The sequence below is a fragment of the Macaca fascicularis genome, chromosome 5, assembly GCF_037993035.2.
Source record: "Macaca fascicularis isolate 582-1 chromosome 5, T2T-MFA8v1.1".
NCBI classification, from domain to species: Eukaryota; Metazoa; Chordata; class Mammalia; order Primates; family Cercopithecidae; genus Macaca; species Macaca fascicularis.
The window spans coordinates 60,888,640-60,901,742 of NC_088379.1; the positions used below are offsets into that span (position 1 = coordinate 60,888,640).

A 13,103-nucleotide genomic window follows, 5' to 3' on the forward strand; every position below is an offset into this window, starting at 1 on the left:
CCAGGAGTTCAGCACCAGCCTGGACAACATAGGGAGACCCTGTCTCTACAAATAATTTTTTTTTTTTAATTAGCCGATGTGATGGCATGCGCCTGTGGTCCCAGCTACTTGGGAGGCGAGGCAGAAGGATCACCTGAACCCGAGAGCTCAAGGCTGCAGTGAGCTGTGATTGCACTGTTGCGCTCCAGCCTGGGTAACGGAGCGAGACCTGTCTCAAAAAGAAAAAAAAAGCTCTTTATATTATATGCTAAATATGAGGAGAAGTGAAAAATAAGGTCGTCATTTGTTATTTAAAAATAAGTTTTAAAAAATTGTGTAGTAGACTACCTTTATCATTTTAAAATTCTACATCTGTTCCGTATTTAATGTACTTTCCCTCTCTCTGTTAAAGATTGTCAGAAACTATCAATGAAGGGACCAGTAATTCTCTATCTACTTGTACAAAATCTGGTCCATCTCCCCTTTCCTCTCCAAATGGGAAGTTAACAGTAGCAAGTCCTAAGCGTGGGCAAAAGAGGGAAGAAGGATGGAAAGAAGTTGTAAGAAGGTGAGTAATTGTTTTTCTCATTCTTTTTATGTGCTATATATCACAGTCAAGTGTTATTTACCTTGTAATTAAATTCTTCCTACTCTTCTAAAAGTTGCAGACAAACTGATGGTTCAAGGCTAAATTTGACCAACAGAAAGAACCTGTGCCATATTTTAGATGAAAAAAAATTACATGTTAATTTGGCCCCTCAAAAGTATTGGAATTTGTTTAAGATTGTGTCTTTTTCAGCTTTGTTATCTCAAAGCCCTATATAATACAAAGAATTATTATAAAAGCTACTTGTAAATATTTGATGAATGAGTGGGTAATGATTTTAAATTGTTGATCTAATAATAGTAACTGTTGTCTTTAAATCATAGGATAATTTCATTTTAAGGGTTTCAGAATAAAAATATTTTGTTTTGCCTGGGATTTTAAAAATAATATGTATCCAAGAGTAGGAATACAATATCCCAGAAACTTAAAAGGAGGTAAGACACCTGAAATCTGGAAAAAATGTGATCCTTTGTAACTCTTTGATAACTTATTTTAAAGAACTTTCCAGAAATTTCATAAAAATTTAAACTTTTGATTGTCTGAAACAAAAGCTATGGTGAACCAAACTTAGTAACTACTGTTAATCCCTAAGTGCAGTATACAGTTTTTTGGTTTATTTCCTCCGTATTTTGGACCAAATCTTGCCCCCGTCATAACTATGTTTATTTCTGTCTCTTTTTTCACACACGATAAACACATTCTCTCGTTCACTCCTTCACATACACTCTATTGGATTAATTGAAATCACATCATCAGAATATTCTCTGTACAATAAGAGATTTTTGTATAGATTTTGTAGATTTTTGTACAAAAAAATAAGGTTTTTGTATATGCATTTAATGTTGTGTTATACAAATAAGTTTTTCACTAATTTGGAAATGATGATCACTGGCTGATTATCATGCCCCTTAGGGAAAAAGTAATTGTCAGGTAACTTAGAACAGGGATCATGCCCTTCCTTTTAGAAAATATGACAATTTTTAATACTTAACCATTCTCAATAAATAATTTACTTGTTTGAACTATACTTGACTGTTTCTCTTTATTGAGAACTTTATACTGTATTTCTTTTAGAAATATTCTTTAATCAGCTTATCAGGAATTTGGGCCCGACACCTGTGGCTCATGCTTATAATCCCAGCATTTTGGGAGGCCAAGACAAGAGGATCACTTGATGCCAAGAGTTTGAGACTAGCTGGGCAACATAGCAAGACCCCATTTCTGCTAAAAACAAAATTTAAAAATTAGCTGGGCAAGTGGTTCGTGCTTGTAATCTCAGCTACTTGGGGAAGGTGGGAGGATTGCTTGTGCCCAGGAGTTTGAGGCTGCAGTGAGCTATGATCATACTACTACATTCCAGCCTGGGTACAGAACGAGACTCTATCAAAAAAAAAAAAAAAAAAAAAAAAAAAAAGGAAATCGATATCCACCTTTCCTGGACCTGAATGTTTAAAATTAAAATGTAATTTTGCAAGTATTAGATGGATATTGCTTTTTTTTTTTTTTTTTTTTGAGATGGAGTTTGACTCCTGTTGCCCAGGCTAGAATGCAATGGCATGATCTCAGCTCGCTGCAACCTCTGCCTCCCAGATTCAAATGATTTTCCTGCCTCAGCCTCCCGAGTTGCTGGGATTACAGGTGCATGCCACCATGCTTGGCTAATTTTTTGTATTTTTAGTAGAGATGAGGTTTCACCATGTTGGCCAAGCTAGTCTTGAACTCCTGACCTCAGGTGAACCACCCGCCTTGGCCTTCCAAAGTGCTGGGATTACAGGAGTGACCCACCGTGCCCAGCCTCAGATTTTGCTTTTTAAATTCTAGTAGGATTTTCTTTTTCCGGACATTATTAAAGATTTTTAGAAAGTTTTCGTATTTGTGGATAGTCATTTTAATGCTGCTAGAAGAATACAGGGAAGTAATGATTTTTTTTTTTCTTTTTTCCTGAGAAGGAGCCTTGCTCTGTTGCCCAGGATGAAGTGCAGTGGTGCAATCTCAGTCCACGGCAACCTTCACCTCCTGGGTTCAAGTGATTCTCCCTCTTCAGCCTCCTAAGTAGCTGGGATTACAGGCGGCACACCACCATGCCTGGCTAATTTTTGTATTTTTTTCAGTAGAGACGGGATTTCACTATGTTGGCCAGTCTGGTCTCGAACTCCTAACATCAAGTGATCCGCCTGCCTCAGCCTCCCAAAGTGCTGGGATTTACAGGCATGAGCCACCATGCCCGGTCATGAATTTTTAATATCACTCTTTGAGTTATATATATTAGAGACTAAAAAAAAGCATATGAGTAAAGCACCAAAGGGGCCCACAAGAAGTCTTTCTTGACTCTTGAGGCTAGATTAGATACCCAACCATCATATATATACACATACATATATAATATATATACACACATATAGATATCTACATGTATATGTAGATATCTACATGTATATCTATATGTGTGTATATATATTATACGTGTGTGCGTGTGTGTGCACACTATTGCAACACATGACATGGTGGTGTTTTCGTAATTAGTGTGTACATAGTCTATATATGTGGGCAGAAATCCATGTCTATCTTATTTACTATTAGTATTTGCATTAGCACAGCACGTGTCTACATAGTACATGCTTAACAGATACAAGTCAAGAATGATGATCAACAAAGCAAACAATCTTTGATAATGAGATGAGAAGCTATAATAAAGCTTACATGTCTGTTGCTCCTGATTGCCTTTTCTCTGTTCATCTAGAATAGATGAGGATTATTCAACAATATTCTGTATTTATAGAAAAACATTTTAGTAATACTCTTTCCCCTTTTTAAAATTACAATAACTATTGTTAATGATTAATCTTAATTTATATATACAACTTTTAAACAGATCAAAGAAAGTATCTGTTCCATCAACTGTGATATCCAGAGTGATTGGAAGAGGAGGCTGTAATATCAACGCTATTCGGGAGTTTACTGGTGCACACATAGATATCGATAAACAGAAAGACAAGACTGGAGACCGGATAATCACTATAAGGCAAAACTTTGTCTCTTACATTTTCTTCCTTTATTTTATTGCACTGTAGCTTAATGAAATATAGCCATATGAATTTTCAGTGGAACTTTGTGTTACACAGTATACTTTTTAAAATGGGAATGTTATTAGTGTTTGAGAAGATAAACTTTATAGTTTTCTTTTTTCCTAGTTAATACACTTTTGTGAAGTGTTTTAGAGACTTTTATAGGAATTTTGTATGCATGTGTAGCAAAGGTTTAAATAAATAATTTCTGTACATAAACTGTTTATATGACATTCTTAAAAATTTGTTCTGAGACTTTCAGGGAGGACGTTTCTAACATTTTAAGCAGTGGGTTTTTGTCTTTCTCAAATAACCTCTGAGATTTGTAATTCTGAGATTGTGTCTTTAGAATTTAAGTTCAGATTTGAATCTGAAGTGAAAATACAACTTATCTTGAATAACCCATCGAGTATGTCTGTGCCTGAACATTCTTAAAATAAAAGTGATGTTCTAAGAAATCATAAGAATGTAGGAAGCTATATTTAATTACTTTAAAGTAAATTCAAGTTCCTTTGAAAAAGAGTTTTATATTTTTTAGATGGCAGATATAAGTTTGTTTGTGTGAGGCAGATGCCCCTTTGCATTATATGGAAGGGCTAATAGTTACATCATACCTCAAAAATAAGAAAGCAAGTAGCCATCTCAGTTGTATTCATTGTCCTCTCCTTCTGACTGGTTTTTCCCTGGGTAGTCGGGTAGCCACAGCCCATCTTATCTAGAAAAGAGGGAACTAGATACCCTTTATTGGTAATTTCTCCCTTGTGTTTCCATAAATATAAAATATTTTCCTGAAGATCCAGCACTAAGGTTTTATATGGCTATTGTTGGCACTATCAGGATTCCTGCCTCATTTTAAGACATCTTCCCAGAGGAGTTACAATAATTATCCTACTAATAGAAAAACTACTAATGAATTTTTAGTAGATGGAGTCATCCCAGATACCAAGATTTAATATAAAATACTGTTTTCTTACTCGGTTTTATTATTTTCCTTGTTTACTTGTATTATTTTTAGTGTTGATTAACTGTTTCAATATTTTTAGTATTAAATGTTTCAGTAACACTGTGGATTACATAGGCTTTTATGTGCAGTGGTTTTTATAACTAGTGTATTTTACAGTAGGAAAATGGTTTCTTAGTCTAAGGAAACAATAGTGAAATGTATTTTTGAAAAATAAGTCATTTACTATTCCTCTGAAAAATAAAAGTAGTAATTCAGGACAGTTTATCGCTTTGTTTGTAGAATGCCTCAAGAATGATAAGAAAATGGCTGCCCAGCTTTTGTTATCTGTCCTTTGTATGTGTGTATGTATGTACACACAAAACTGTGTGTGTGTTCGTGTACATACGTACATATTAAAAACGCTTTACATACTCAAAAGTAGGGATGATTCTACTTAATTTTTTTTCTCAATTTATAGGGGTGGCACTGAATCGACAAGACAAGCAACTCAATTGATTAATGCTTTGATCAAGGATCCAGACAAAGAAATTGATGAACTTATTCCAAAGAATCGTTTGAAAAGCTCCTCAGCAAATTCCAAAATAGGGTCATCAGCACCTACCACCACCGCTGCTAACACTTCCTTAATGGGAATTAAAATGACAACTGTAGCTCTGTCATCAACATCTCAAACTGCCACAGCACTCACTGTGCCTGCAATTTCTTCTGCATCCACTCACAAAACCATTAAGAACCCAGTGAATAATGTGAGGCCTGGTTTTCCAGTTTCTCTTCCATTAGCATATCCTCCTCCACAGTTTGCACATGCTTTGCTTGCTGCTCAGACTTTCCAGCAGATCCGTCCACCAAGGTTGCCCATGACCCACTTTGGAGGTACTTTTCCACCAGCTCAATCCACTTGGGGTCCTTTTCCTGTCAGGCCTTTGAGCCCTGCCAGAGCTACTAACTCGCCTAAGCCTCACATGGTGCCTCGCCATAGCAATCAGAATAGCAGTGGTTCTCAGGTGAATTCAGCAGGTTCTTTAACTTCAAGCCCAACAACTACAACCAGTTCATCAGCTTCAACGGTGCCTGGTACATCTACAAATGGCAGTCCAAGTTCACCTTCTGTCCGAAGGCAGCTTTTTGTCACAGTTGTGAAGACATCCAATGCCACCACAACAACAGTCACAACCACGGCAAGCAACAACAGCACTGCACCCACAAATGCCACATATCCTATGCCTACTGCCAAAGAACACTATCCAGTATCATCCCCATCTTCCCCATCACCACCAGCCCAGCCAGGAGGGGTTTCTAGAAACAGCCCTTTGGATTGTGGATCAGCATCTCCAAATAAAGTGGCATCTTCCTCCGAACAGGAAGCAGGTAGTCCACCAGTAGTAGAAACAACAAACACTAGACCTCCAAACAGCAGCAGTTCTTCTGGGAGTTCATCAGCTCATTCTAATCAGCAGCAACCTCCGGGATCTGTTTCTCAGGAACCAAGACCACCTCTTCAGCAGTCTCAGGTTCCTCCCCCGGAAGTTAGAATGACTGTTCCCCCTTTAGCAACAAGTTCTGCTTCAGTGGCGGTGCCTTCTACTGCCCCAGTGACTTACCCTATGCCTCAGACACAAATGGGATGCCCGCAGCCTACTCCTAAAATGGAAACCCCTGCTATTAGACCACCCCCTCATGGCACAACTGCCCCTCACAAGAATTCAGCTTCAGTGCAAAATTCATCTGTTGCAGTCCTCAGTGTCAATCACATTAAAAGACCTCACAGTGTTCCCTCTTCTGTCCAGCTACCTTCGACCTTAAGTACACAAAGTGCTTGTCAGAATTCAGTACATCCAGCAAATAAGCCTATTGCTCCCAATTTCAGTGCCCCCTTACCATTTGGGCCCTTTAGCACATTGTTTGAAAACAGCCCTACTTCTGCTCATGCCTTCTGGGGAGGATCTGTTGTTTCATCTCAGTCAACACCAGAATCTATGCTATCAGGAAAATCCTCATATTTGCCAAATTCAGATCCTTTACATCAGTCTGATACTTCCAAAGCTCCAGGTTTTAGACCACCATTACAGAGACCTGCTCCAAGTCCCTCAGGTGAGTTTATATTTTCTGATATTCTGCAGCTGTTCATGTGCACAAGTGATGTGAAAATTCTTGGTCATTTTCTAATGCTTTTACTCTCTGGGCGACATAGACAAAGATTTTTGGCTTTAATTGACTCAGATGCTGTTGTTTGTGTTTAGTATGGTGTTATTTTTAAAAATCTTTTAAAAAGCTGCAATAGGTTTTTATTTAATTTTCCATAAATAAGCCTTCTGATCAGGCAGCGGGTTTTTTGTTTGTTTTTGAGACAGAGTCTCACTCTGTCACTCAGGCCGGAGTACAGTGGCGTGATCTCAGCTCCTCGCAACCTCTGCCTCCCGGATTCAGGTGATTCTCCTGCTGCAGCCTCCCAAGTAGCTGGGCTTACAGACATGCACCACCACGCCTGGCTAATTTTTGTATTTTTACTGGAGACGGGGTTTCACCATGTTGGCCAAGCTGGTCTCAAACTCCTAGCCTCGGGTGATCCACCCACCTCAGCCTCCCAAAGTGCTGGGATTACAGGCGTGAGCCACAGCACCTGGCCTAGGTGTGTTTTTCTCTCTCAGAAGTCTCTTATGTTTTAATTTAATAAAGTACTGTCACCAAAAGTTTGCGTTTATTACAAATACAAAATAACAGATTTTAAAAATTGGGTTTTATTTGCATTATCTTTTTTGTTTCTAAAATAATTTTTAAAATAGAGCTACACAGTCTCATATGGTAGCCAATAACCATGTGTACTTTTAAAATTTAAATTAATGAAAATTTTAAAAATAAAAAGTTAGCTTCTTAGGCTACCCATATTTCAACCGCTTAAAAAACACTTGTGGCTAGTAGCTACCATATTGGACAGCAAAGATCTAGAACATTTCTATTATCGAAATTTCTATTGGGACAACACTGATATTTGTAGAAGATATAAAGATCTCCTGATTGTAAGCTATTGCTTTTTTTAAAAAAACTTTTTACTTTGAAATATTTTTAGATTTGTAGAAGAGTTTTATAATTCCTCAGCTTCCCTTCATGTGACCATCTTACACATAACCATGATACATTTCAAAACTAAAAAAGTTAGTATTGTTATAGTACTACTAACTAAACTACAGATTTTAGGCAGATTTCACAAGTTTTTCAAGTAATATCCTTTTTCTATTATAGGATCTAATCCAGGATGCCAGTTTCCATTTAAAGCAATAATATTGGGTTTTAATATAAGCATTTCAAGTAATTAAAGACAGTCCGTGTAAGAGATGGACACACTATGGTCTATGGGCCAAATTTGGCCTGTTGCCTGTTTTTACATTTCTTAAATGTTTTAAAAAAAATTTTTTTTAAGAATAGGCTTGGCACGGTAGCTTTCACCTGTAATCCCAGCACTTTGGGAGGCTGAGGTGGGTCGATTGCTTAAGCCCAGGAGTTCCAGACCAGCCTGGGCTTAAGGGGAGACCCCATCTCTACAAAAATACAAAAATTAGCTGGGCATGGTGGTGCACACCTGTAGTCCCAGCTACCTGGGGGGCTGAGGTGGATGGATGACTTGAGCCCTAGAGGCAGAGGTTACAGTGAGCTGAGATCGCACCTCTGCACTCCAGCCTGGGTGGAGACCCTGTCTCAAAAAAAAAGAAATTAAAAAGACTAAACATGCAACACAAAATATGAAATTTTAATTTCAGTGTTTGTAGAGAAAGCTTTCCTGAAACACAGCAATGCCCATTCATTTGCATATTGTATAAGGATACTTTTATGCTACAACGACAGAATTGAGTAGTGGGGACAGAGACCATGTGACCTGCAAAGCCTAAAATATTTGGTATTTGGCTCTTGGTTGCCAACCCCTTATCTGTGTTATTGGAAATATGACATTCTGGGACAAAAATTTCCAAGTTTAATGGGAACTCAATGTTATTTTTACCTATTTCTGTAACATGTAAATAAAATTTAATGAACATGGTCAGTAAATATTTCTTTGCTGGAAGTCAACTGAAATATTTATGTGTACTATGAAAATTAATTTCTTTTATATTAAAACAATAGAATCAATATAATTAGATTTTAGATCATTGTGTGCCAGTGCATAGGAAATGCTTTTAAGTTTGATTTTTATAGTAATTGGAATTTAATACTTTACCTTTCCAAAAATCTAGATGTGGAGTTCAGAAAGGTTAAAATTGAGATTTAGAGAACAAAAAAATAAATTCCTATTGTTTGAAAAGGTATAGAAGAAAGACCTCTGTAAGAAAGGTGAGGTTTTGGGGGAGTATATAGTTGATTAGAGCCAAAATTAGCATTGAAGTTTAACTTACAAATCAATTACCTAATTCAGGTCATTTTGAGTTAAAGATACTCCTTTTATTACATATGAAGTATGTCCTTTGATTTTCTCCTAAACCTCTTTCAGATCCTAATTTTCACTTCTCTCTTCTTCTTCCTAATTCATTTTGTGTTCCACATTTTTCTTGCTTTGTTTAACTTTTCTTATGTAAATAATTTGATCATTTGTATTTTAGACTCAGATCTGTTTTTATAGTTTGTATTTTGAAAAGTTTTTTACGTCACATAAGGATGTAAGGACAGAATAAACAGCATAGTAAATACTTGTGTATTTCCACATTTATTAATATATTCTCCGCTTGTTAACATCTTTTCAAACTGTCTCCCTCACTCCCCCATCCCTCCCTCTCCCCTTTTCCTTCCTCCCTCCTCTTTTTTTCCTCTCTTTTGCTGCTTCCTTTTCTTTCTACCCCCTCTCTTGTCTTGTCTTACCTATCTCTCCCCTTCTTCATCCTTCTTTCCTTCTTTTCCCCTTTTCTATCCTATCTCTATTTTCTTTTCTTCTCCATCTTTTGTCAAATCATGAGAAGATAACTTTCAAACATGATACTTTACCCCTAAATACTTTGATATGTGTCTTCACAATGTTTGCCTTCACAGCTCTGCCACTATTACTACACCCAATAAAATGAGAATGAATTTGATAACACACAACATAAAATGCCATTTTTCCAAATATATTATTTCTGCCTGCGTGTGTCTCTTTTCCTTGCCATTTGATCCAAGACTTAGTCAAGATTCACACATTACTTTTGGCTGTTATGTGTCTTTGGTCTCCCTCCATGTAAAGCATTCTACTGCCTTCCTCTGCAATTCTTGACATTGACTTCTTTGGCAAGTTTAATTCAGTGATTATGTCAATCCGTGATTAGATTCAGATCGAACATTTCAGCAAGGAGCATCATATAGGTGATGTTTTGAACCTCACACTGCATTTTATCAATGACAGATTAGCTGGATGTGGTGGCTCACACTTGTAATCCCAACACTTTGGGAGACTGAGGCAAGAGGCTCATTTGAGGCCAGAAGTTTAAGACCAGCCTGGGCAGCATAGTGAGACCTTGTCTCAACAAAAATAAATTAAAAAGCTGAGTGTGGTGGCATGTACCTGTAATCCCAGCTACTTGGGAGGCTGAGGCAGGAGGATCACTTGAGCCCAGTAGATGGAGGCTGTGGTGAGCCAAGGGCAACAGAGCAATCTCCTGTCTCCTTAAAACAAAGAAAAAATGACAAATTGTTCCAGTATTGGCTGTGGAAAGCATGGCCATGTGGTTAATATGTAATAATTATCAGATCTCTTCATTGTAGAATTGTATCTGCAGCCCGTTTTTGCCCTGTAGTTTTATACAACTCTTTGGTCCTTAAACCTATCGTTTTTGCCCTGTAGTTTTATACAACTCTTTGGTCCTTAAACCTATTTAAAATCATATATATATTATATATTTTTATTGATTGATTGATTCATTCATTCATTTTTTGAGATGGAGTCTCACTCTCACGCCCAGGCTGGAGTGCAGTGGCACAATCTAGGCTCATTGCAACCTCTGCCTCCCAAGATCAAGCATAAAATCCGATATTGACATGTATTCTATAAAAGCTAATAAAAGGTAAAACAAAAATACAGCTAGGTGTAATGACGCACACCTGTAGTCCCAGATAGGAGGCTGAGGCAAGAGGGTTGCTTGAGCCCAAGAGTTTGAGGCTACTGTGAGCTATGATCACGCCACTGCATTCCACCCTGAGCAACAGAGAAAGCTGTCTCCTAAGTTAAAAAAAAAAAAAAAAAAAATCATTGACAATTATTTTCTTTCTTTTTTTCTGTAGTTTTAACCCATTAGACTAAAATCAGGTAGGTTACATGTGTAAATAGTTTAGTGTGTAAACATTTGTAATACTTTTTTAATAAACATATTTCAAAAACAAATGTGTATCTGTAAGAGAGAAAAAGAGGAGGAAGAGTAAATGTTTTATCTTTATCCCTAAAAATAAACATTTTTTTAAAAAAAGTTATCTAAAGATCCCTAAAGATAAACATTTATTCTTGCTCCTCTTTTTCTCTCTCACAAATACACATACATTCATTTTTGAAATAGGAACATCTGGAAGTTTCACTTTCTGTTTAATATATGGTTTTTGGTTTCGGGTTTTTAAAATAAGTTTGCATTAATTTTGCGATCCATAAAGGCAACAAAAGTCCACTTTGACAAAAAGCCCATGTAAAGGAAAACTAATTGATCCTTTTTAACTAAAACATTAATGCCCACTAGTGCTGAAAGTACTACAATCAAGAATTAAATTTGTTCCCAGTAAATTATAATTTGAATTTTAGAGTATAATGTGATCATTGTTTCTTTTATAATTATCTACATAGTTTTAGTTTTTTGTGTGTGTGAGACAGGGTCTCACTCTGTCACTCAGGGTGCAGCCTTAACCTCTTGGGCTCAAGCAATCCTCCCACCTCAGCCTCCCAAGTAACTGGAACTACAAACATGCACCACCAAACTTGACTAATTTTTTTTTTTTTTTAATTTTTTGTACAGACAGTCTCATAATGTTGCTCATCCTGGTCTTGAACTCTGGGCTCAAACAGTCCTCTCACTTTGGCCTCCCAAAGTGTTGAGATTACAGGCATGAACCACCACAACCAGCCAGGAACTTTTTTTTTTTTTTTTTTTTTGAGGTGATGTTTTGATTGACATGTTGCCCAGACCAGTCTTGAACGCCTGGCCTTAAGCAGTCCTCCTACCTTGGCCTCCCAAGTGCTGGGATTACAGGTGTATTTTCTTAATTATCTAAAATAGTTTTGAATGTATTTAGGGCCTTTTAGAATTTTAAGATGTGTCTATTTCTTGCAGGGGTAACTATTATAAATTATGATGACCTTCTACATTATAGGTATTGTCAATATGGACCCGCCATATGGTTCTGTAACACCTTCTTCAACACATTTGGGAAACTTTGCTTCAAACCTTTCAGGAGGTCAGATGTACGGACCTGGGGCACCCCTTGGAGGAGCACCCGCAGCTGCTAACTTTAACAGACAACATTTTTCCCCGCTTAGTTTGTTGACTCCGTGTTCATCAGCATCAAATGGTAAGTTTTATACACTGTAATTCCATAAGAATCTGCATATGTTTTCTTAAAAACAGCAGGTTTCAAACTTCATCATAATTTTAATACCATAAAAATGTAATTTGTACTCTTGGAAGTCTGGAATTTCAAAAAAATTTCTAGGTATTTAAATGATTGGAATCAACCTAGGTTCTATCAAACCTAAAATACTGAAGTTGTTCTAAGAGGGATTTTTATTATTTTTCATGTTTATTAGAGACAGGGCCTCACTGTGTTGCCCTGGCTGGTTTCATCAAACTTTTGGGCTGAAGCAATCCTTCTGCCTTCCAAAGTGCTGGAATTACAGGTGTGAACCACCACGCCTGTCCTGAGGGATCATTTTCTGAGGGAAAAAAATTAATCCTTGTACCTCTTATTAATTTATGTTTACTTTTGGTTTTGAGAATACAGCTACTAAAGAGAAAGATTTCTACCCTTAAGTGAAAATTACATCCTTTTATTCCACCTTTAAATCTCATCTAGGCTGGGCACAGTGGCATACACCTGTAATCCTAGCACTTTGGTAGGCCGAGGCGGGTGGATCACCTGAGGTCAGGAGTTTGAGACCAGCTTGGCCTGCATGGCAAAACCCTGCCTCTACTAAAAATACAAAAATTAGCCAGGCATTGTGGTGTGTACCTGTGATCCCAGCTACTTGGGAGGCTGAGGCAGGAGAATCGCTTGAACCCAGGAAGCGGAGGTTGCAATGAGCCAAGATCATGCCACTGCACTCCAGCCTGGGCAACAGAGCAAGACTCCGTCTCAAAAAAAAAGAGAAAAACAATCTCAATCTCATCTGCATTAACAACACAACTGATTTCACATTATCACATGTGTTTTTTAACTACAGGCAGACTTTTGAAGCAGGGATTAGATTTTCTTTTCTTTTTTTTTTTATTTGAGATAGAGTCTCGCTCTGTCACCCAGGCTGGAGTACAATGGCTCAAGTGATTCTCTCGCCTCA

The 13,103-nt window shown here is 37.3% G+C and overlaps 1 protein-coding gene across 9 annotated transcripts in view; it reads left to right on the plus strand.

Annotated features, from left to right (window-relative positions):
• ANKRD17 (ankyrin repeat domain 17) overlaps positions 1 to 13,103 on the plus strand; it is a 183,160-nt gene that overhangs the window by 160,861 nt on the left and 9,196 nt on the right. For 8 of the 9 annotated variants that reach the window (XM_045392500.3, XM_045392501.3, XM_045392507.3 and 5 more), the window contains 4 exons: positions 392 to 547; positions 3,459 to 3,608; positions 5,073 to 6,706; positions 11,924 to 12,121. In XM_045392500.3, the coding sequence (XP_045248435.2) occupies positions 392 to 547; positions 3,459 to 3,608; positions 5,073 to 6,706; positions 11,924 to 12,121 (2,138 nt within the window). Of the gene's footprint in view, positions 1 to 73; positions 548 to 3,458; positions 3,609 to 5,072; positions 6,707 to 11,923; positions 12,122 to 13,103 lie in introns of all 9 variants that reach the window. The other variant, XR_012434875.1, reaches the window with a different exon arrangement.